This window comes from Phodopus roborovskii, unplaced genomic scaffold (genome assembly GCF_943737965.1).
Source record: "Phodopus roborovskii unplaced genomic scaffold, PHOROB, whole genome shotgun sequence".
NCBI classification, from domain to species: Eukaryota; Metazoa; Chordata; class Mammalia; order Rodentia; family Cricetidae; genus Phodopus; species Phodopus roborovskii.
In genome coordinates, this window is record NW_026126541.1 from 19,922,836 (window position 1) to 19,949,095 (window position 26,260).

Consider the following 26,260-nt stretch of genomic DNA (forward strand, 5'->3'; position numbering starts at 1 on the left):
TTCAATGTCTCCTTTGTTGTTGTGGGAGAGATTGGATTACATGTGTGTGTGTGTGATTTTCTGGCTTTATATGCACACAGCAAGTGCTTTATACATGGAACCATCTCCCCAGCCAAAGAATAAAAGGGAATATTTTAAAGGAAACCCAAGCCAGCTTCTAAATCTGTGCTCTACTAAGAGCTAGAAGGCAATGGGATCCAGGAGGAGATTTGTGATACTGTCAGAAACAGACTAGTTTGTGTTCATGCCCTGTCCTACGTCCTCTTTAAGTACATCAACTATTCTCTGATGAACTGCAGTACAGATAGAACTGTGTTCAGTTACGAAACTCTATTGATTTCTAAGTTCTCAAGTGTACATTTTCCTAGAGTACACATTGATTTGAAATCAAGGGCACAATTAAGAGACCCAGGAATTTTGAGAGTTCTTACCGTATTTTCTGGATAACGAATCAATGACTGATCTGTAGTGGATCCACATGGCAACTTTCCCTGAAACCTGACCTGTCTTTTCCCTGAGACGGCCATCACTTAAAGCTCTCTCGCCTGCACAGCTCCTCCATTTGGGACTGGGTGTTTTGAGTTAACTCACAGCTTGTGACAAGTTTTAAAATCTCCCTGAGATTTAATTTCTATTTCTTTAATACACAATGATTCCACCCAGGTTAGTTGACTGTGTTTACATTCAACAGTGATCAATAATTCTAAGGGTGGTTAGAATGTATAAAGCCTTGTAAAAGGTACATTGCGGAGAGCAGGCATGCCCATCCTGCTGTGTCCTCACTACTGTTAAAACCTCAGCAGAAGAGATGACATGGAGAACTGATGACAGGAGACGATGAGGAATGTACAAGTAGGATAATTGGTAGAGATGTCCCATACTCAGGGAGAGTAGGCTGGAAAAGAAATGCAATGCAAATGTAGATTTGACAGAAAAACAAAACAGTAAATTTTGAGCAAATGTGTTTCACAGTCTCTGTAGCGTAGAAGAAGATTAGTAACAACAACGTTGACAGGAGCATAATGACAACAGGTGTTTAACTGTTGTTTCTTGTGAAATTACTAGACGTAAAGTCAATGAATGTGTGAATATTAAAATGTTTCTTCAGTATGAATGAAAATATTTCCCTCTATGATCACCTGTGCTCTGTTTCCAGCTAGCAAAAGAATATGGCCCCGTGTTCACCGTGTATCTGGGCATGAAGCCCACAGTGGTGCTGTATGGATACGAAGCATTGAAGGAAGCTCTGATTGACCGGGGAGATGAGTTTTCTGGGAAAATGCAATCATCCTTAATCAGCAGAGTCAACCCAGGGTTAGGTATGGCTCCTTGTTGGGACTCTCTGTCTCTCTCTCTCTCCTCTCTGTTTATATAACAGAAAATTGCTGTATTTGTTTTTAAGAATCTGGCTTCCTTTACGTGAAACAAATAATTTACAGTTTCATCCATTTCCTCTGTCTTAGGGTTTCTATTGATATAGTATGACCAAAAGCAAGTTGGGGAGGAAAGAATTTATTTGTTATAGGAACTCAAACAGGGCAGGATCCTAGAGGCTGGAGCTGATGCAAAAACTATTGGGAGGTGCTGCTTACTGGCGTGTTTCTCATGGGTTGCTCAGCCAGCTTTCTTAGAAAACCCAGGACCAACTGCCCAGGGGTGGTACCACCCCATCATGGGCTGGGCCGTCCCTCAATGATTGAGAAAATGCCTTACAGCTGGATCTCATGGAAGCATTTCCTCAACTGAGGCTCCTTCTTCTTTGATGACTCTAACTTGTGTCAAGTGGAAACACAAAACAACCCAGTGTACCCTGTAAATGTGATTTCATTTTCTTTATGGTTGGGTAAATTTGGATTTACATGCATTAGTGGATTTTAGTGACATTTGGTGTGGCAAACAGTAAACAGATAGAGTGCCTACTGACGAATTTGCCTCCTTTTACTCACATTTCCCTTCCCTGTCCTGACCTCTAGTGTTCATTAATGAAAAGGGATCATTAATCCATTTTCAAAATGGATTAATTTTACACACAATGTCCCCATGAAGCATTAAATGTGAACTTCTTTCTGACTACGACATACTCATTGTGTATTACAGCCAGAAACATAATGATAAAGATACCAAGACAAAGAAAGGAAATGAAAGTGACAAAATATACTAGTCACCAAATATTCTCATGGCCTGAGCATGGATATAGATGATTTTATAAATATGTATAGTGTGCAGACCAGTATAGATAGGACTTTTTCCAGACTTGCATCCTGTCTTTTATCTTTAAAAATTGTAAGCAATACTTGACTATAATGGAATGGGAAAGAAAGCAAAGCCATGATCTCTCTACGAGAGCCACAGGGACACTCAGTGTTTGTGTACTGCACTGATACTGGAAACACTTTTTTCTTTTAAATTATTTTTGAGATTATAATAACATAATTGCACCATCTCTCCCTTTCCATTCCTCCCTATAAGCCATCCTGTATACCTCTCCTTGCTGTTTTTCAAATTAATTGCCTCATTTTTCCAGTAATTGTTTATATATATATTCCCAAATACAACCTGCAAAGTTTGTATAATGTGTGTATGTATATTTTCAGGGCTAGCCATTTGGTATTGAATAACCTGTCAATATTCAGAGTTGTGGAATCCAGTTCTAATGGAAACAAAATATTCCTGCATCTAAGACTTAGGAAACATTGTGGAGAGGGACTAGAAAGATTGTAAGAGTCACAGGTTCAGGGAATTTGCTGTGAGAATGTGTCTCTTAATAGTGTCAGAAGCTATACCCGTAAGTCTCACCTGCACGGCTTCCCAAACATGAGGCAAAAAAGGATGACACCAATAGACATGCCAAAGCAGATGGGGAGAAGCCTGTAAGGCCTCAGTAGTACACACAGAACTACAGGAAACCCAGGAAGGTTGACAGTGGCAGAAATGGTCCCTGTCCCCCACCCAAACCATTTCCACCAATTGGAAATGGTATTAAAACTTAAGTTCAGAAGTTTCTCAGGTCACAGTGAGATCACATCCTTGCAAACCCTTCTAAGCTTCAACTAGCCTAAAGCTGAAAACATACTTAGCATAGTTAACCTAATAAACACCATGGCTTCATATGGCACACTGCCATATGGCCAAGTGTAGGTTAAGTATAGGTTATTGTATTCCATGGTTGCATGGCTGATTATGAGGTCTGTCTTTGCTGCCCAAGATTAGGAGGGCATATTATAATACATGTAATAACCTAAGAAAAGAGGAGCATTTAATATTCATATTATAGTTTACACTGATCATGTAGCTATTTTCTACTCATTCGTAGCAGAGAAACCAGAAGTTGAAACACAACACCGATAGCTGGAAATCAACTGTATGTTAGTTATTGATTTTGAGTTTAGTATAAAGCTGTCTTGTTTTCTCATGGAGCACTGAGTGCTGGCAAAAGCGACATGTGAGCTTTTGCTTGTCTACATTGTTGTCTAAAAATTCCTTGGCAAATCATTTTTCGAGGGCTTATTTTAATCATGTTTTGAGTTTAGAGAATTTATGTTGAACTTTCCAGATGCACAGATCACACGATCCATGCAAAGTTGAAGCAAGCACGAGAGTCAGTATGACTTTCTGTGAAGGACACTTTAAATTAGAATTCATGATAAATTTTTGTCCCAGCAGGCATCACTTTCAGCAATGGAGAAATGTGGAAGCAAACACGGCGTTTTTCCCTCATGGTCTTACGGTCTATGGGGATGGGGAAGAAGACTATTGAAGACCGAATTCAGGAGGAAGTCCTTTATCTCTTGGAAGAACTGAGGAAGACAAATGGTGTATATCTATTTCTATAATTACTAGATGGGCAAGATGAACTGTTTAAAAAAAAAAAAGCCACGGAGTCAGAAGTATAGTTGTAGGTTGTTATGATCACAGGATAACAGCAAGAAATGATGTAGTTATGCTGCCTACCTTCCCAGGAACCCAGGCTTGCCAACTTTCACCCAATTAGCTTTCAGTATTATCCATGGTTCTGGTTTTCATATGATTATGGAAGAAGAGAGAGCTACAGAAAATAGGATTTTTTTTAAATGGTCATGAAAGTGGCACAGGAAATTCAACTCACACTGGCAGGCTCTATTTAGGACCGGACATTTACCTGCCCGAGGAGGGAGAAAAAGTGAGCAGCTATGTTCACTGGAAGGAAACTAAGTAAGAAAGCTGTCTGGTGACTTTTTGAGAAACATTACAGGGTGACCAAATTGTCTGATGTGTCAGGTACAATAATTCACATGGGAAAGTATGAAATGATAGAGCTGCCTCAGTACAAATCTCAGTGCATAAATGTGTGTGCACATTAGGTATGGGGCATGGGGGAGGAGAAAGAGTGGGCAGGAGAGCAGGTAGAAGGTGATCAAGTCAGGGTCACAAGAGATACATGGCTTTAGAACTTCCGTATCTAAATGTTTCTAAGAACGCCATTCATTAACCCTGGGAGGTGGTGGACCTTGCTTTAATCCCAGCACTGGGGAGGCCAAACAGGCAGATCTCTGTGAGTTTGAGGTCAGTTTGGTCTAAAATTGAGTTCCAAGACAGACAGGGCTACACACCCTCCCGAGGCACCTGCCTGGGAGCTCATCTTGCATCCCTTGTCTCTGTCCTGCTACGCCTTTCTGGGTATCTCTATTAAGGATTTACTGTCTTGTCCCCCCTGCCCAGCTCTTTCATTTCTCAATACTAGGTAAGTGTCATCCTGAGCTGCCTGCTATTACAAAAGTCACATCAGTATGCCAGAAAGCTGCTTTCACCCTGCTTGGGCCCTGATCACATTGGAAGGGATGCTTCTCTCTGGCACTACAAACAGCTTGGCCTCAGTGACGATCAATGACCAAAGATTAGCTTAATTTTAAAATTCTCTCATAGGGTAACAACTTCTGCTACTGTGCAAACAAATGATCCCAAATCTCTTGTAACTAAACTTGCCCTGCTCTACATTTCCCAAAGTCTCTCATCTCCCAGGTTCTTCTACTTCCCAGTTTTAAAAATATTTTCTCTACAATTTCTCTGCTCTCTACTTAAAAAAAATCCCTTAAAACTATGTAGTAAACTGTATCTCAGTTGTATCCTTCCTTCCTTCCTTCCTTCCTTCCTTCCTTCCTTCCTTCCTTCCTTCCTTTCTTTTTTTGAGACAGGGTTTCTTTGTGTAGCCCAAGATGTCCTGGAACTCTATAGATCAGGTTCACCTCAAACTCATAGAGATCCTACTGCTTTTGCCTCCCGAGTGCTGGGATTAAAGGTGTGAATTTGTAAATTCATTGGCTATGGTAAAAAAAAAATCTATAAAATCTGTACCAACTTTGGCTTAAAACTTATAACAAAAGGTCTATTATTAAAAAAATCTGTACATGGGTAATGTTTGCTACAACTTAGTATTGATGTGAGTCAACTCTTGCTTAAAATGTTGTATAGGAAGCCAAATTCAACTCTTGTTTAAAAACAGATCTAAAAAATAGATCTTTTAAATATAGCCGTATGGCTGGTAGTCATTGTTACTAAGGTTAAAGGGTACATGCCATGTAACTTCACCACCATTTTGATTAGGTGACCATATGGTATAAACCAAGTAAGGAAACACTCAAAAAGTTTCTCAGTCCCACTGAGCTCATAGTTTATTGTTGAATCTCTTTTTAGACTAAGGAAGCAATGGCAAGTCTCCAAAATAGCTTGTATTAGGGTAAGTTTTTGTATAATGAAAAAACTCCTCAAGTTATAAAGATATACATAGGTTAAAGAAACTAACTTAGAGGTGTATATTTAACTACTTATGTCCTTGCTCAACACCAAGCTTCTAGATAGTGTTGTAATGGGTTGTCAGAGGGTCCTTTATGGGGAGCTTCATGGCAGGTGAGGGACAAACATGACATGCAGACAGCTTACATGGGAAGTTTTATTGGGGAAGGGAAGGGAGTGGGGGGATGGGAAGAGAGAGGAAAATGGAGAGATTGGGGGCTCTTTTGACCCTGATGTCAAGCTTCCTGCCCAAGTCAAGACCTTAAAAATGCTTTTGATGGTGCTAGACATATTTCTGTCCAATCTATATATCCAGCCTTCTGGAAAGAGTGTTAATTCTTTTAACTCAGAATCCTTATTGGATCCCTAGCCTTTTACTATGACTCAAAGGCATGAGTCTACTGCCTTATCTACTTATGTGGTGTGAGTCAGTTACATTTTAAGTTTTAATTACTATATCTAAGAGATCCATGTAACAAAAATACCTTTGATCTGCAAACCCCTTATGCAAGGACAAATAGTTTCTGAAATGCTGAAGGCTATTGTTCATGTAAGACAACAAGTCATGTTATCACTCCCCTAAACAAATTTGTTTGCCCCATCCATATCAGATGTACTTGACCACACAGGTGGGAGGTACATGGGCAGAAAGTGTGTCAAAATGTACTCTTGCCTTTGATTGGATGTAGGCAGAAAATATGCAGGCAGGAAGCACCTCAGGATATATGCTTGCCCCTGATTGGGCCTCATGGGAAATGTGATGAATTATGAGTTTTACCTTCTTAAGCCCCTGCAAAACTTGATTTGTGGCCATTTCCTAGGAACCTGGGTATTGACCTGGCCAGAGCTCATCCACCTGGCCAGTATTTACTTATTTCCATTTTTAATTTTTTAAAAATTCATTTTACATTATAACCACAGTTCTCCCTCCTACCCCTCATCCCACCCTCTTGCCTCCTCCCATCCCCCCATCACATCCCCAGGTCATCCCCAGTCCACACTTTCTCACAGGCAAGAGTTCCCATGTAGAGTCAACACAGTGTGGTACAATAGGTTGGATCAGGATCAGGTTCCTCTCCCATGCATTATGACTGAGCATAGCATCCCACCATAGGGAATGGGCTCCAACAAGCTTTCTCATGTAGTAGGTTTGTATTGTGGTCCTACTGCCAGGGGCCCCTCTGATAGTCCAAACTTCATAACTGTCTCAGGGCCTAGTTCAGTCCCCTGGAGTCTCCACAGTTGTATGTCTAGAGTTCATGAGTTTCTACCAGCTTGATTCAGCTGTTTCGGTAGAATTTCGCCATTATGATCATCCACTGAGGAGTACTCCATTGTGTAAAAGTACTTATGAGTGAGCACATAACATGTTTGTCTTTCTGGGCCTGGGTTACCTCACTCAGGATGTTTTTTAGTTCTGTCTATTCTGTCCATTTGTCCATTTGCCTGAAAATTTCATGAGGTCATCTTTTTTTTTTTTTTAACTACCTAGTAGTACTCAATTGTGTAAATGTACCACATTTTCCTTATCCATTCTTCAGCTGAGGGACATCTAGGTTGTTTTCTGGCCAGTATTTAATTAAAGCTTGTTTCAAATCTGGCTTTTAACTGTGGTGGTCATCTTGTTCTCAACTGGCGGGGTTAATAGTGGATTTCAGTGTAGATTACAAACAGTGGTAATGCTAACATAACTAAAACTTTAATCTCTTTTTGTTAACTTAAAAAATTCTTTAAGTTTTAGGGATTTGACTTGGATCTGCCTCTCACAGGTCAAATGAAGTCCAGATAAGTACTCTAAGTTTTCCCCCTGTCTATCCCTAAGGGTGAGATCTCACCCCCTTTCTCTGGTCTTGGGATTCCCTTCTCCCAACTACCAGGACTATGGGCCTGAAAGTTTCAAATATACACCCTGGCAAAAACTTTCCCCTAAACTCCTTAACTTTACCTTCTGTCCCTAGCTTATCTGTCCTAAAAGATTTCAAATCACCTTCAGAGTGTGCCACCAATTTGATAGCCCCAGGTGTTACCTCAGAATCTGAATTTTAGATGACTCCAAAGTGGCTAGCCACAGGTGACCCTACTTCCAGAGCTGTTCCAAAGCAGCCTGCATCTCCCTAGTCCCAGCAGAGCCTGGATACCAAGTGAAACAGCCTGCACTCCTCTCTCTTTCTTCTCAGCCTTGGAAAACACTCCAGATTTCTCTACAAAGAAGCTCCAATATCAACAAGTAGTCATAGAAAAAGTATATCATCCCTAGCCATTTATTATCAACAAAGAGGGTGAGATGTTAAGTCTCAGGTCTGGAACAATGGCTAACAGAGGGGCCTATTTGATATATTAAAGCAGACCTGGCCACCAAGTTTTCTTAGCATCCATCAGTGCCTACCTGTTACAGGGTAAGGCTGGCATATCCTGGTCCCTACCATAAACTTCTCCAGCCAGGGGCTGGGCTGCTCTTCCACAAGCTGCCCTTCTTTATACAATCTAGCCATATTTGTCTGCCTTTTACTCTGCTGGTTCACCCCCTCACCTGCCTTTCACATGGCCTGGCTCAGGGCCATATTCCCTCTGGGACAATCCCAGACATCCCAGTCTCTGACTGCGTTTCCCCTTTTATCTATAATAAGTGTTCTCCACCATACAAAAGTAATAATTTTAGATTAGAGTAAGTAAAACAATGTGTTGGGGTTATGCATATATGGGAAGTGATTTTGCACACACACACACACACACACACACACACACACACACATATGAAATATATGTCTTGTCTGAAAATGGGTGTGAAAGACCAGGGAGATTTATACTTGATTATGACTTTTTATCAACTCCTGACCCTCATTTGTTCACACTTGGCTTCATCCCACCTCTCCATTGAACCTCACATCCTTAGTTATGCCATTTCTTCACTGCATAATGCAAAACCCTGGAAGTTTTCTTTATAAGTTGCTAAGACATGTTGTCTTTGTAACATTTTTTGTTGTTTTTCTTTCAAGACAGGGTTTCTCTGTGTAGTTGTGGCTGTCCTGGAACTCACTCTGTAGACCAGGCTTGCCTTGAACTCACAGAGATGTACCTGCCTCTGCCTTACTACTGCTGGGGTTAAAGGTGTGTACCACCACTGCCAGGCACTAACTTTTATCTTTAGACATAATTTCTTGTTTCCCTCTGAGGTTGTAGTATGGTTGACACCATACAGAGGCACTGTGCAGGTGCCACAGGCTTGACAGCACATACATGGTTTCATTAGTCACATGTTAATTCTTTCTGGAGATCAGGGTGATGTCTTAGTTGGTCTAAAAATGGTGTGAGAGATCAGGGGAAGGTTGGTGCTTTGAATTTAATATTGATTAAGAGGTGGGTCTAGGATGAGGAGTCCCTGTGTTAGCCAAGGCTAGCATGGGTTGAATGTCCTGCTTGTAGTAAAGGAAAGTACACTGGACTTTTTAGTCCATGTGTCCACATGTGGGTGCAAAAGGATGAGTAAGGGATGAACCTAAGATCTGGTAATACACGCATTACCCCTTTTAGTAAATTCTCTAAAATACCATGTATACTTTCAAACATGTGACTATTCTTGTACTTTCTGTCAGCCTTACACAAGAAAAGCATTTGAATTATCCTAAATGTAGTTGCAGGTTTCCTCTATCTATTGGTCTCCCGCCCCCACCAAAAAAATTACTGATGTCATTATTTCATGCTGGATTGGTAATCAAACTTAAAACTCTTTTTTTTTTGAGAACTTGATACACAAATCCTAGTCTCCATCATTTCCACAGCCTTCCCCAATTCATGATCTCTTCTTTTGTAATTATTGTTACACACATATATATGCACACACACATATGCATACATGTATACACAACCTACTTAGTCTATTTAGCATTGCTTGTATGTACATGTGTCCAGAGCTGGATACTCGGGATTGGACAACCTCTGGGAATTTTTCCTTGGAGGAATGATTCTCCATCTCTCAGAAGTCATTGATTGCTTCTAAACTGGTCCAACATAGGGAATACTCAGCCTATACCAATCTCTTAATCAATATGGAAATTCAAATTTATCCAGGAATTTCCCCTGTCCTGGTTGCCATGTCAACTGGTATCATTATGCTGTTTTTATTCGGGCAACCATATTGTTGAGAATGCATGGCAGCATTTTCATATCATGTTTGGGATACTCTTTAGCAGCGGGTGTCCTTGTCTTCTGGCTCATACCACTCTCTTCTCTTCCTTTCCCACGATTTTCCCTGGGCCTTAGGTGTATAGGCTGCATTGCAGATGTCTCAGGGAGGGTTGGGTACCCCATGACCACTTATTCTCTGCCTTTTGACCAGTTGTAGATATCTGAATATTCTCCATCTGTTGAAAAAGAAACTTCTTCTGTGAATTATCAGGATAAACACTCATGACGTAGTTAGAAATTATTTAAAAAATGAATCGAGATTTGTATTTAGAAGATAATTACAATTTGATATTTTTACTTCCTCTAATACCAGAAGGCACTGACTTGCTATCTCAGCTTTCCCACAAATAGAAGGGACTGTGTTTCTTTCTGCATAGCAGATCTCAGCTTACATGCCCTCAGTTCAGCTTTGTGTCAACCTCCACAACATGCACTTCGATATTCTTTAGGAAATTGTGGAGCCCTCATTTTCATGGAACTGCCTGGGACACTGTGAAGGTAGATGAGCTGCAAATACAAGATGTACCATGGATTTGCTTGTGACTATCTCATTCATAAGTTTAAAATATTTCGCACACATTGGATGCTTTGAATGTTTGGGATTTAATAAAATGTATTATCAATGTTTTTAGAAGAAAGGAAATTGAAAAACTAAGTTAGTAAGATTTGTATATGTACTGTGAGGAACTGTTCACACATAGGTTTAAACTGCATACATTTGTAAATATTTTAAAATGAGAACTCTTTAGAATGAGAACTTCAAGAGATTGGTGAAGAGGGTATGTGTACACTGCACATTAGATGGAGCAATCAGATAATTTATTTGGGGGACAGAGAATAAAGTGTCTCTTGGGCTTGTAGAGGTCACAGTGATGAGTTTTCTCTAGGTAGCTCATACTCCCAACTGTTTGAATTTGAAAGTTTATGATCTGCATGAGTATTGTATATTTCTAACTCTCAACTTCCTTTTTTTTTTTTTTTTTTTTTTTTTTTAGGATCCCCTTGTGACCCTAGCTTCCTTCTGGCCTGTGTTCCCTGCAATGTGATCTCTGCTGTTATTTTCCAGCAACGTTTTGACTACAGTGATGGAATATTCCAAAAGACCACAGAGCATTTTTATAGAACTATTAAATTTTTAGAATCACCTTGGATTCAGGTGAGATCCAGTTCTATTTATATGTGAAAATGTTATGTAACCCAAATCTATACCATTACCATCCAAAGGCCAATATTGAGGCTATGGACTTTGTATGTCTAATATCACATTAATTGGAGAGGTGGCATTCTGAGAAGATGTGGGTAGTTTTCAACTTCAAAAAGAGGCCGTTTGTGTGAATTTGGGGAAATGAAAGGACTTTTGCTGGGTGTAGGGTGCAGTAAGAAGGCTATGCCCTGACTTGTACATTCTTCTAGCTGTCCTGGTTTTTTTGAGAATCTTCCTCTTTGAGTATTTTCTTTCCTCCTCCCTCCTCTCCCTTCCTCTCCATTCTATAGCCCAGGCTAGCCTTGAACTCATAATCTTTCTGATTCTGCCTCCTGAGCTGCTGTAATGACGATATGTGCTTGATTAATGAACTCAGCAGTTTGAATTTCTTTATGGCGCACCAGTTCAGCCATAGCGGCAGTAGCATTTGATACAATAGTTCTCATAAGTACAGCAATGATCAGCCCAATCAATCATCAGACAAGTTCTTAATAGTACTCGTCCAGTGAGCTTCTAAAATCTTTGCTCGTGGGGGGGCACAAAATCAGAGGGAAAAAAGAATCTACTTACAACATGATCTTTCTGTCCATGTCTTCATTCAGCAACAAAATGTTCCCAGTTATAAATCATTACCACTAGCAATTTTCCAGCCCTAGTTGGAATCTGGGGCTGGAATTCTTTTGCCTGGTAGGAGACAGATAAGGATCTTCACATAGGGTTCTGGCTGCCAGCTCAAAGAGAGTGGCTAGTGAACATCCTATGAACTCCTTTAGGGGGAAGAAGATTAGTTCAGAGATTGAATCATCAGGGAATTCTAGAAAGGGAGACTAGTGTGCTAAACTACATTTTAAGTGGTTAGATAAAAAGCTAAAAGTTTATATTCAGTAAAAATCACAAGTAAGGCCAAGATTGTCTCTTAACTCAGTAGCCTCTTTTCTCCCAGCATGCATAGGGAGTATTGGGTAAACAGGCAACCTAGTAAACAACAGACGAATGTAGGCAAGCAGCTTTTGGTCTGCTGTCTGCATTTTCGCTCTGATTTCCTGCTAGGAGAAACTTTTACCATTAATTGCTTAGGGCTGTAAGTCTAAGTTTAATTTGCACACGAAACGGAACCTGGCCCTTCCAGTGGTCTGGTCTCAGTGGCAGCACAGGCCTTCAGTAAAGTTTATTTTTTCCTGAGGATGAGCAAATGGGCTGATTACTTTTGTCTTTATCTTCTCAGGGGAAACACAAGCAGTAAATTTCTGAGCTAAGATCTTGGGCAATAAAACAAGAAGTTTGAGAATCTTTTAGTGCAGGGTTAGTTTAGGTTATTCTTCTCTATCTGCCAGTGAGGTAAAACCAGGGCATGCTTAACTCTATGTCCTTGGATATCTAAGAATGTCTTAGATGAGATGCTTTTGCCTGGACCCTAAATACTGACCGAATGCCTGCCAATAAGGATAATTGCAGGAAGGCAGATCTCTGTAATTACACAGGAAAGAGGAACAAGGAATTGATAGTGGGAAACAGGTCTCACACATAGCTAAGGAGTGGAAACAGTAAACTAAGACCTAGTATTAGAACACAGGGTAACCCAGTCACAAAAAGAGGAACATGGTATGTACTCACTCATAAATGGGTTTTAGACCTAGAGCAAAGGATCACCAGAGGAACTAGGATACAAGGTTTATGCTAAGAGATTCATATAAAGTCCCTCACAGAAGGAGGAAGGGACAAGTCCCCCAGAGCACATGGGAAGTGGGGGGGCAGTGAAAGGAGAGAGAAGTTGGGAGTAACAGAAGGGGAGGAGAGGAAAGCACATATAAGATTGAGTCAGGTAGGAATAGAAGACAGGAGAGAGAGAGAGAGAGAGAGAGAGAGAGAGAGAGAGAGAGAGAGAGAGAGAGAGAGAGAGAGAACATAAAAGAGGGAGCCATTATTGCTTTGAAGAGAAATCTGAACCTAAAGAAATGTCTAGAAACCTACAAGACTGCCACCAACTAACAATTTGAGCATCAGTGGAAAGGCTACCATAAATGCCCTTCCCAGATAGTGAGATCAACAACTAACTTATCCATCATCATGGAGTCCTCATCTAGTACCTGTCGGAAACAGAAGCAAACACCCATAACTAAACACTGAGTCTAACTAGAATCCAGATGCAAAGGGAGAGGACAAGACCAGGCTGCAGAAACACATAGAGACAGCTGACCTGAACAAGGAGGAGCTAACGGCCCCCAGACTGAGAGCTGGGAATCCAGCATGGGACTGACTCAAGCCCCCCCTGAATATGGGTCTCAACTAGAAGGACTGAGCAGTCTAAGGGACCTCAGACAATGGAACCAGGATGTATTCCTGGTGCACAAAAGGACCTTGCGGACACATCCCCCATGGAGGGATACTGCGTTAACCTAGAGACAGGAGAGAAGCCCTAGTCCCTACTTCAAATGGCAGATTTAGATGACCCCTCCTGGATGGCATTGCCCTACATGTGGAATTGGGATGGGGGGATGGGTGGTCAGGGTGCATGTGAGGGGGCAGAGAGGGTAAGAGGGAGGGAGCGAGAGTGGGAAAGGGAACTGGGATTGACATGTAAAATAAAAAATAAATAATTAAAATAAAAAAGAAAAGAAAACAGATTTCACACATAGCTAAGGAGTATAATCAGTAAACTCCAAATGCATGAGAGAAATTGTGCCCTGTAAATGATCAGATAGTGTTGAACTATGGGAAGTAAATCCCAAGTTAGTCAGAGAAAGGAATAAGCTACAGGAAGAATCTACAGCTAGGAACAGCCACTTTTATTCCTAAGACTATAACACCAACTATGCCCTTTGTATTGGTTTAAAAAGCCTCCATGGCTTTGATGAGTCATCTGAGGAAATGATGGCTGTATAATTACTGTGTAGTCTTGCTGCTTGTATCAATTGCTTGTGAGCCTCACGATGACCTCAACAGTTTCACCAGCATCCAGACCATTGGCCTTACTCTAATAATGCACAACGTTGCAGAAGTGACATTTAAGGCCTCTCTGAGACCTTGCTTCTGTCTTATATACTTTCCTAATGTTGGGATTAAAGGTGTGAGCTATAATTCTCTTTTAGATTGATTCACTCTTGTACAGCTCTAGATGACCTTGGACTCATCCAGGATCCATCTACCTCTTAATCCTGAGTCCTAGAATTAAAGGTGTGTCCCACCATCTCCCAGCTTCTGGCTGCTGGGATTAAAGGTGTATGCCTGGCTTCTATAGCTTGTGACTGACTTTGTTTCCTGAACCCTCAGGCAAGCTTTAATCATAAAGAATATATCACTACATAAAATTTGAGCAAGGAAACTGAGCTGAAGGAACATATTAAGCCTTATTCATACGTTTTTTTCCTTTTTTTTATTTCTGTCTCAAACTATTCATATTCCAACCACTCCAACTTGTTAACTAGTCTCCATTCTCAAGTACCTCATTCCAAAGATTTCCTTCTACTATATTTTTTCTACATCCACAGTCCTTCTGCAACATTCTTTTTCTTTGAAGTTAGGTTCCTTTCTATTCTCAGAGCATCTCTTTCCTTCTTGTGTTAATTTGTATATGAGGCCAGTTAATGCTGAACTTCGATCTTTTTTAAAGATACCCATTTTGGATGAGGATGTTGCAAACAGGGGTTTCAAAGCTGCTGTCTATTATCACCATGAGACCAAAGTTTTTCTTAGTCCACTCAATAAACTGTCACCCAGTTTTAAATAGCAGAATCAGTGAGACTATTCAATAGGCTAGAAACATTTAATAAAAGCTGACTGATAATAGTGAGTTTAAACTTTTGAGCTGTATAACTCAGTGTGGGTACAATACTCCATTGTGTAAATGTACCACATCTTCTTTATCCATTCTTTGGTTGAGGGGCATCTAGGTTGATTCCAGGTTCTGACTATTACGAATAATGCTGCCATGAACAGAGCTGAACAAATGTCCTTGTGGTAAGAATGCAAATGTTAGTTTTTAAGCCACTTTAGATCTGTCATCTCTGCAGGATTCCAAATAATAACTACTTTCATTTTTTTCTATAAGGAAGAGCCTTTTTTTTCCTCTAAATTTTTTTTGTTTTGTTTTGTTTTGTTTCTTGAGGCTTTCTATTTGCAGGCCTTGATTAAACATTTTCCTTTCTTCTATTAGGAAAATCCTTTTTCTTAATGAAACACTTCCCCTTTTTCTACCAGGAAAGGCACTTCCCTTGATTTTTTTCTTTGTCTTAGGAGCCATTCTATTTGTATCTGTAACATTTGCAAATGTGCAGTAAATACTTCTCTGTTACAAGCAGTTTCCCGCCAGCCTGGTCCCACAGCCGCATCAGTCCCAAAATAACACACAGAGACAATGTATTATTATAAAACTATTGGCCAGTTACTAGTGTTTTTTATTGGATATCTCTGTCTTAAATATTAACACATAATCACTAATATATGTATTTCTACATGGTCTTATCTTACTGAGAACACCAGACTCTCATTCTCTCTTCCTGAGATCACATCTCAATTTCACTATGTTTCCTAGAATCCTCCACCTCTCCTAGTCCCACCTATCTTGCTTTCCTATTGGTCAACAGGGCTTTATTCATTAACCAATAAGAGAATCATATTTATAGAATGTCATCTCCCATTACTTCTCCTTTTAACAACTGTACATATTGCCACTACTGAGTTGGGGGGAATTCCCAGGTACCCTGTCAAATCCTGGAGTCCCCCTTCCCTGAGAAATCATTACCTCCAGTCCTGGAGTCTCACTTACGTGAGCATAATATCGCTCCAGGATCTGGGTTGCTCTTTCCTCCCAGTCCCACGACTTTAGATACTGTATGTAGGTTAGGTGTCCTTTATGGTTTGAGTAGATGGAAGAAAGACAGTCACTTCAGAATGTAATTCAGCTTTTGCTAGCAGCAGGGGTATCAGCTTCTGATGAACTTAACACCTAGCAGATTCACAGAAACCTCTTTATTGCTACATGAAAGGCACTTTTTAGCACGCCAATTTCTTCATGCCCAAACTGTTTATCTGGTCTATGAGTTGTCTGAAGGAACCATTACCTAGGAAATTATCAGTCATATGAGACTTCTTGGTTCACCAGGAATATCTGTAGACTAAGATATGAGAAGGCTCTGAAATTCCTTCAGGGAGAGCCACTCAGATAGCCACTATTTACAAAAGGTTGCTTCAAAGCCTAGGTGCCATCACTCTGGAATTTATGACAGATACAAAGGATCTGTTGACTATTTCACTCTCATTTATAATAAGATGGTAGTTGAGTATAGAATGTCCCTACTTCATACTGTTTCTCCGAATTAAAAAAATAATTTTTTAAACAGCTAGCCACTAGTTATACTTTGAAATTACATATATACACATCATTTGAAAATTAGGCATTCATATAAGCATTAATTAGGCGATCAAGAAAAAGAAAACATCCTCCATTTAGTGAATAACTAACGAGATTATAATCACATCATTTCCTCCTTTCTTTTTTCCTCTTCAGCTGCTCCCATGTACCTGCCCCCTTGCTTTCATTCAAATTCAAGGTCTCTTTTTCATTAAGAATACATACACACCCCAATATATAAATATAGCCCCCTGATTCAGTTAGTGTTGCTTATATGGATATGACCTTAGGGAGACCACATGGTGTTAGGAGACATCCCCAGAGAACACATATCTTCTCTCTTCCAGCAGTCCTTACTCACCTAACAGTGGAATCTCATGAGATTTCTCCCTTCCATGTTATCATGTCTCTTGGAATTGCAGTTTTTAGGTGTGCAGGATAAACTGAGATAAAGACCACCTCTATCCCTGCTATCACTGATTTGTGGTCTTAGAATTTGACTAGTCATTCTGCATCTCGCAATTCTCAGTAGAATAGAAGGGAAAGTGGGATTAGCCCACACATTCCTTTGAAGATCTGCTGTCAGAGGTTGAATGTGATCTGAAGTTGCTTCGCAAACTGTGCACATGGCTGCTCTGACCGTTTGATCCATGCAGTGCCTGCTCCCCCAAATGCTAGGCATATAGGAGAATGGGAGACATGTGAAACGTACCTTTACGAAGTGTTGGACAGATAACCAAGGCCTAGAATGTGTGCTGTTTACCCTAATACAAGTTTGTTTCTCTTCCAGCTGTGCAATATCTATCCTGCTTTATACACTCTCCCAGGAATCCATAAAACATTCCTTAAAAACGAGGCTGAACATAACAAGTCTATTTTGAAGGAAATCAAAAGGCATCAAGAATCTCTGAACCTCAGTAGCCCTCAGGACTTTATTGACCATTTCCTGATTAAAATGGAAAAGGTACAAGGGATCTTGACTTGCTAGTTCATATTTGTGGGAACTCCTACTCATTCACTCATTCACTCACTCACTCACTCACTCACTTTTTTTTTTTTTTGGTGAAATTGGGATGTTTATTTTAGTGACATATTTATTGCATATGGAATCAATTTCTCATGCAAATGATATAGAATATTTAGAAATTGTTAAGACTCTCAATTTATTGAGAATTAGAAAGTTTATAATTCCCACGATCCAGGTTAGTTCTTTAGTAACATAGATTTCCATTCAAGAGTGATGAGAACCTATCATTATATGCAAATTGTCTTCAATGAACAGCAGGTGTAAAGACTTAGGGAACACAGGACTTTTTTTAAAAGAGAGATTCTAAGAAGCTTTTACAGTTGAGCTTGGCTTTGAGGAAACTCCAGTTTAGACTAACAGGAGGGTATGCTAGAGCATGGCATCTGTAGTCTTCAAGTAGTTATCTTTCAGAAGGTGACATTGATATGGATTATAGTGGTGGATGTACAGGTTGAAGAGGTAAGAGATTAAACACAGTAACAGAGTCTGTATGTGTATAGTCCCTGAGATTTTAAATGTAACAAAGGTTCAACAGTTGTTAGAACTGATGGTATCAGTAAGTGCTTTTGTATACACTGTATTTGAAAAAAGATAACATAACAGTGAGTGATTTTTCTCCAGTGTGTAAGAAGCAAGGAACAAGAACAAACTTGGAATTTTGTAACTTTATGTTTTAACCATGTGAAGGAATCATAAGGGTCACCAAGCATCCACCTTTATCTTTAGGTAGAACAGTTTATAATGTCTAGCTAATCTACAAAGTACTTACGTCATATTGAATTATTTTGTTACCTGTAAGCCTTTAAAAACTGATATTTTACATACCAATCCCAGTTTCCTCTCCATTTCATCCTCCTATTCCCTCCATCATCCACCATCCCACCCTCCATCCACTCCTCAGGGAGGGTGAGGACTCCCATGGAGGATCATCAAAGTCTGTCATGTCATTTGGGACAGGACCTCTGCCATGTATCTGGGCTGAGAGAGCATCCCTCCACAGGGAATGGGCTCCTAAAGTTCATTCTTGCACTGGTGATGAATACTGTTTCCACTACCAGAGGCCCCATAGACTGCCCAAGTCTCCCAACAGACACCCACATTCAGGGGGGCTGATTCGGTCTTATGCTGGTTCCCCAGCTGCCAGATTGGGGTCAGTCACTGAGCTCCCACTTGGTCAGGACAGCTGTTTCTGGGGGATCCCCAAGCATGGTCTTGACTTCTTTGCTCATCACTCTTCCCTCTCTACAATTGGATTCCATGAGTTCAGCTTAGTGCTTAACTGTGAATCTATTCTTCTGCTTCCATCAGCTTTTAATTTAAATAAAAATTAATTAAAAACCATCAATGGAAAAATGTATTGTGATAATGTAATGTAACACGTTTTTCATTACAACAATGTCATATAAAATTGTTTCTATAGTTTTCGCATTTTATGGGAGCTAATCATCACAGCTTGGAGCTTCTGAGATGGTGAGAGCCAGTGACTTCAGCAGAACACTGTTTCTAGAGAGTCTGATTCTATGCCAGCTGTGATTCCAAAAGATAATCATTAGACACAGGAAGATGGAGTTAAGCAGTATATCTGTTGTATTTGATGTACATTTATGGGGATTTGAACTACACTACACTAAAGCAGTTTGGAAATTTCATATGGAAGATGTTTTCTGTTCTTTTGATGGGTATATTTTAAAACACACACCAAAGTTTGCTTTACATTTAATTATTTACCTTTCTATTTGTAATCACTTAACCTGTCTTTTTGAGAATTATTAATGTAGTATTATTTGTCTTGTAATTCATGTGGTCAATTTAAAAATATTAAATGTTCCTCGATTCCCCCCCCCCCCAAAAAAAAACCCCACCAAACTAAAATGCAAACAAGCAAAACTAATTCCTATAACCTATAATTGTTAGGAAAAACAGAATAAAAAGTCAGAATTTACCATGGAAAACCTGGTTGCCACCATATCAGATCTTTTCAGTGCGGGAAAAGAGACAGCGAGTACCACGATGAAATATGGGCTTTTGCTCCTGATGAAGCATCCTGAGGTCACAGGTATGATCATAGATGGACAGATCAATGTCCAGGTAGAAATGGGCAGATTGAACTAGAGACTGTCATACTAGAATAGACTTGGTACTAGCAACATTTGCATTACTGTATTTATCTCCCACTGGATGAATTCAGTTCAAACTAGATCATAATAAAGAAAAAAAAATATTTCAGCTGCATTAGGGAATGGAAGGTCAGTGGCCACTCTTCTCCCTTCTATGATTCAGAGTCCTTGATTTGGGTTAGGACAAATACATAATAGCTTCCTTAGAGTCTGAATAAAATTAGCCTCCTCTCACATTTTATCCTACATCATAATGCATATTTATTTACTTTCCAGAAAGTTTATATCATTTAAACTTTTCTTAGCACATATTAATTTAGACAATGATGTGTTTCATTACAACATTTTCATACATATATTATTATTTTTATTATACCCCGCTCTTCTCTCTCCCCCTCTCTTCCAGTAACCCCCTTTCTCTTCCAAACTGGTCCTGTTTTTACTTTCATGTCTTTTTTTTCTCCCAATAAACCCATATTTTAATTAGGTTTATTTACTGGATTATCAACAGTTAACTAGTGGCTACATTACTTAGGATATTTTTTTTTTTTTACATCCCAGGAAATATTAACTCCCCATAGAACCTTAGGAAGGTTTTGGTTCTTGTGAAACTCTCCTCTCTCAATGAGGGAAGGTTTATGGGATAGATCAGTCTTGTAGTCTTGTATAGATGTTTTATGGTTGCCGACAGTTCAAGAGTGAAATGGCTATGTGTCATAGGGGTTATATTGCTGTGAAAAGACACCATTACCACTGCAACTCTTATAAAGGAACACATTTAATTGGGGCTGGCTTACATTTTAGAGAGTTAGTCCATTATCATCATGGTAGAAAACATGGTGGCATACAGGCAGACATGGTTCTGAAGATGTAGTTAAGAGCTCTACATTTGGATGTTAGGTGATGGGAAGAGAGAACCTAGTTTGAGCTTCTGAATTGTCAAAGCATACCTGCTGTGACAAACTTCCTCCAATAAGACTGTAGCTACTTCAATAAGGTCACACTCCAATAATGCCACTTCCTATGAGTCTATGGGGGGCAATTATCATCCAAACTACCATACCATACTTGATAAAATGTTCACAAGTCACTTGTGCTTCATTTTTAAAAAACCCTGTTTAGAACTATAGCCCATGTTTTGATTGAATTGTTTGTTTTATATTTAGAGTTTTGTGTTTATATTCTAGATATCAATTCTAGATATCAATTCTGCATCAGATGTGTAGATGAAAGTGATTTTCTCTTATTCTGTCAACTGCCTTTTCATTTGATTGACCATTTTCTTTGCTATAAAGCGGCTTTTTAGTTTCGTGATGTTTTTATTAATTCATGAGAGACTAGAGTCCTATTTATTAAGTCCTTTGTTCCTTCCTTGTAGCCTTACCCAAGCCTCTTTTCCTCCTTCAGGCCCATATGTAGATGGAGAAAACAAGATATTTCATGACAAAACCAGATTTAAACAATATCTATCCACAAATCCAGCAACACATAAATTATTTGAAGATATATATATATATATATATATATATATATATATATCAGTTATATCCACAAAAGTACAGGCAATAGTTAATCTCTCAATAGCAAAACCAAAAGAATGGAAACACACATACACCACCACCACTCAAACCAAGCAATAATAGGAATTAAAAATCACTTATCAATAACAACTCTTAATATCAATGGACTCAATCTGCCAATAAAGAGACACATGCTAAAAGAATGGATATGAAAATAGGATCCATCCTTCTCCTCCATAGAAGAAACACTCCTCAACTTCAAGACAGACATCACCTCAGATTAAACGGTTGGGAAAAGGTTTTACAATTAAATGGATCTAAGAAGCAAGCTGGTGTAGCTATCCTAATATCTAACAAAATGGACTTCAAAGTAAACTTAACCAGAAGAGATGGAGAAGGCCATTTTATATTAATCAAAGGAAAAATCCATCAAGATGAAGTCTCAATTCTGAACATCTGTGCCCCAAATACACGGGCACCCACATTTGTAAAACAACATTACTTAAGCTTGAATCACACATCAAACCCCACACATTAATAGTGGGAGACTTCAACACCCCACTCTCACTTGTGGATAGGTGTGCCAGGCAGAGACTTAACAGAGAAAAAGGGAACCAACTCAAGGACTTAATAGACATCTACAAAACATTTCACTCAAATATATCTCATGGAACCTTTGCTAAAACTGACCACGTACTCCATCATAAAGCAAATCTCAACAGATATAAAAATAATTGGAATAGCCTCTAGTATCTCATCAGACCACCATGAGTTAAAGTTAGAGTTCAATAACAACATAAATTATAGAAAGTCTACAACTTATGGAATCTGAATAACTCTCAACTAGGTAAAGGGAGAAATAAATAGAGAAATTAAAGACTTCCTAGAATTCAATAAAAATGAGTCCAGAACATACACAAACTTATGGGACACAATGAAAACATTACTTAGAAGAAAGTTTATAGCATCAAGTGCTTACATAAATAATTTGGAGAAATCTCACATAAGCGACTTAACAACACATCTGAAAGCTCTAGAGCAAAAAGAAGCAAACTCATCCAGGAAATAATCAAACTTAGGGTTGTCTTTTTTTTTTTCAGCTGAAAACTTTAATTCTGTATATGTAACTAATTTTCATCATCTATTCACTGGTTGATTATTGATATCTAGGCTGGTTCCTTTTTTTGCTATCAATAAGCAAGAATGTATAAATGTGTCTGTGTTAGCATATGGGCTTCTTGGGTATATGCCTAGGGGTAGTCATGTGGTAGATCTCTTTTTAACTTATTGAGGAGCCACCATAATGATTTCCATAATGGGTGTACTAATTTGCACTTCCATCAGCAGTGAAAAGGGTCCTTTTTTCCCACATCCAGAGCAGTATTTGTTGTCAGATTCTTTAATTATAGCCATGTTGACTGGGATGACATGTTAATCTCAAAGTAATTTTAATTTACATTTCCCTAATAACTAATGATGCTGATCACCTAAACAAATATTTTTTATCCATTTCTGTTTCTTCTTATGAAAACTCTATTCATTTCATCTGTCCACTTGCTAATTGGCAGAATTTTTGTATGTGTTTAATATTTACAATTCTTTGTAATTTTTTGAGTATTAGTCTGAAAGATAGCTGGCTAAGAGTTTATGACATTCTGGGAATTCTGCTTCACTCTCTTATTATTATTGTTATTATTATTATTGTTATTTTGCTATGCAGAATCATTTGATTACATTTGATCCCTTATGTTAATTCTTGAGGCCAATGCCCTGCTCTCAGAACTCTTTTCAGAGAGTTCCTTCCTATACCTATACCTACTTTGAATCGATTTTTATATAGAGTGAAAGACATGGATGTAATTTCATTCTACTATAAATATACAGTTTAGCCAACACCATTTATTGGATAGTCTGTCTTATTTTTCCTCATTGCACGTCTTGTGTGAATGTGTTTATTTTACTAATTTACTTCTCAATATGTTTGTTATTGGTATGTGGAAAAAGTATTGATTTTATATGTGACTTTCTATACTGGTGCTTTGCTTAAAGTTTTTTATAGTCTTTAAGCATTTTATGTAGATACTAGTGTCTCATACTTATAATACTCTCATCTGTGTACTAGATTTTCTAATCTTGTAGAAATGATGGAATTTGTTTTCCTCTACTTTCCACTTCCTACTACAACTTGAAAATGATCAAGAATCATATAAAAGATAATTCTTTTCCATTTTATAAAAACTGTGATTTCTGCCCTGGAAGCTAAAATTCAGGAAGAAATTGCACGTGTGGTTGGCAGATATCGGAGCCCCTGCATGCAGGACAGGAACCACATGCCCTACACTGATGCTGTCCTTCATGAGATCCAGAGATACATTGACCTTGTTCCCATTCCCTTGCCTCGTAAAACAACACAGGATGTGGAATTCAGAGGGTACCACATTCCCAAGGTGAGATCTGTTTCATCTGTGTTCCTCACCAGGCATCTTTGCCTGTCAGATAAGTAATGTGATTACATAAAGCCTGACCTTCCCCAAGGGTGCTAGAATTATACACCAGTCATCTTAGCCCCCTCACATTCTGCTCCTTTGTCTGTATTTTATTGATATGGTTTTCTAACATGATTGTGTCTACATTGATATGTCCATATCCTTCCTGTCTGTTAATGCAATCTGCTGTCCACATCCTTGCTTTCCAGTGAGTTTTTACTACTTTTGTTAATTAACCACAATTCCATATTCCCACCTCCCTCCATACTTTCTGTTTGACTTACTTAGAATAAGTTCAGTCTTACAATGTCTTTCCTCTTCCTTGATATATACTGAGAAGTATATTCAATATATAATAAAAGTAAAAAAAATTCCAAAAAAAGCATTAATAAACAACAACAAAAATAAGGGTGGAACTTTCTGGGTCTGCTCTGAGCGCAATGGACCCACCTATCCACACTGAAACACCCTGAGGCCCCACCCACCTGATCTTTGGACCTCATTCCCTGCCCACTGCCAGAGGTGAGTCTGGGACAATTTCAGGCCAAATTGCCCCAAAAACCTTCCCTGGGAACTCTCTGGGTTAGCTCTGCAACTAGCTTCCCCCATTATCCTAACCCAGGATAGTACAGTCCTAGTACCCTTCTCCATACACCATCCGGAATCCTTACCTGCCTGGTCTCTGACTGCCACCTCTGGTCCTCTACTGGACTTCAGGGCCCCTCCCAGAGATCTGCCTATCACCTCAGTGCCATCCTGAGTCCCAGACTACTGGATCTCTGACCCCCTCCCCCCCATAGCCAGACCTCTGCTGGAGAGGCCTCAGCTGGAGAGTCAGGCCCCAGCTAGCTCCACCTATCCATGCAGGAACATCCTGAGTCCCAGTCTGCAGGATCTATGACCCCTTCCCCCAGCCCCTCCATCTCCAGGCCTCTACTAGAGGAACATGCTGAGTCCCAGCCTGAGGAATCTTTGACACCCATTGCTGGGTCTCTGCTGGAGCCTGATCTTTGACCCCCATCGCTGGGTCCCTGCCTGAGGAGAGACCTCCTAGAGAGCTTGGACCAACCAGAGCTACAGATATCGAACTTCTGACCCACCTAAGCCCACTGGGAGAGTACCATAGAGAGAGGGAGAGACCCCAGCTACACCTACTGGAAGAAGTGATGGGAAGACGACAATACAAGAAAACACCTAACAATAGAAAGACAAGCATAATACCACCAGAATCTAGGGACTCTATGCCAACTAGACCTGAATACCCCAAAGCAGATGAAGCAGAAGAGAACAACTTAAAAAATACTGTCATAAAAATGAGAGGCCCTCAAAGACTATGTGAGAAAATCCCTTAAAGAAATGGAAGAAAAAACAAACAAAAAATTGGAAGATATAAACAAATTTCTTAAAGAAAATACAGAAAGCCAAAAAATAAAAAAAACAAACAAAAACCCAAAAAATCCAAAAAACCAAAAACCAAACCAAACCAAACCAAAACAAAAAACCCTCAAACAATTAAACAGGTGGAGGAAATGGTTCAAAACTTGAAAATTGAAATAGAGACAATAAAGAAAGCACAAACTAAAGGAATTCTGGAAATAGAAAAACTGGGCAAATGATTGGGAAGCACACACAAGCATAACCAACAGAATACAAGAGATGGAAGAGAGAAGCTCAGGTGCTGAAGATAAACTAGAGGAAATAGATTCATCAACCAAAGAAAAATGTAAATCCAACAAATCCTTAACACAAAACATCCAGGAAATGTGTAACACCGTGAAAAGGCCAAACCTAAGAATAATAGGCATAGAGGAAGGCAAAGAAGCCCAGCTCAAAAGTGCAGAAAACATATTCAACAAAATCATTGAAGAAAACTTTCCCAATCTGAAGAAGGACATGCCCATGAAAGTACAAGAAGAATACCAAACACCACATAGACTGAACCAAAGAAAAAGCACCCCTCAACACTAATAATCAAAACACCTAACATACAGAATAAAGAAAGAATATTAAGAGCAGTGAAGGAAAAAGGCCAGGTAACATATAGAGGCAGACCTATCAAAATTACACCTGAATTCTCCATGGAAACTCTCAAGGCCAGAAGGTCCTGGATAGATGTTCTACCTAAGAGTCCATGGATGCCAGACCAGGCTACTATACACAGCCTGGAGAAAACAAGATATTTAATGACAAAGCCAGATTTTTACAATACGTATCTAAGGAAAACTCCAACCCAAAAGTTAACTATGCTCACAAAGACATAGGCAATAGATAATCCCACTTCACCAGAACCCAAGAGTAAAGAAGGGCAAATATATTCACAATACCACCGCCAACAACAAATCTAAAACAAGCAGACATTAACAACCAATGGTGCTTACTTTCCCTCAACATTAATGGTCTTAACTCACCTATAAAAATACAAATGTTAACAGAATAGATATGAAGACAGAATCCATCTTCATCCTTCTACTGCATACAGGAATCACATCTAAGCTTCAAAGACAGACAATACCTCAGGGTAAAGGGTGGGAGAAGATCTTCCAATCAAATGGACCCAAGAAGCAAGCAGGTGTGACTATCCTAATATCTAACAAGTTAGACT

General features: G+C 39.3%; 1 protein-coding gene across 1 annotated transcript in view; it reads left to right on the plus strand.

The window, feature by feature from the left end:
- Positions 1-1,159: 1,159 nt before the first annotated feature.
- The window catches only part of LOC127233403 (cytochrome P450 2C70), a 31,486-nt gene continuing 6,385 nt past the window's right edge, over positions 1,160-26,260 (plus strand). The window contains exons 1-6 of the mRNA XM_051199865.1: positions 1,160-1,319; positions 3,664-3,813; positions 10,950-11,110; positions 17,299-17,472; positions 19,450-19,591; positions 23,432-23,619. Coding sequence (XP_051055822.1) covers positions 1,199-1,319; positions 3,664-3,813; positions 10,950-11,110; positions 17,299-17,472; positions 19,450-19,591; positions 23,432-23,619 — 936 coding nt within the window. The 5' untranslated portion in view covers positions 1,160-1,198. The remainder of the gene's footprint in view (positions 1,320-3,663; positions 3,814-10,949; positions 11,111-17,298; positions 17,473-19,449; positions 19,592-23,431; positions 23,620-26,260) is intronic.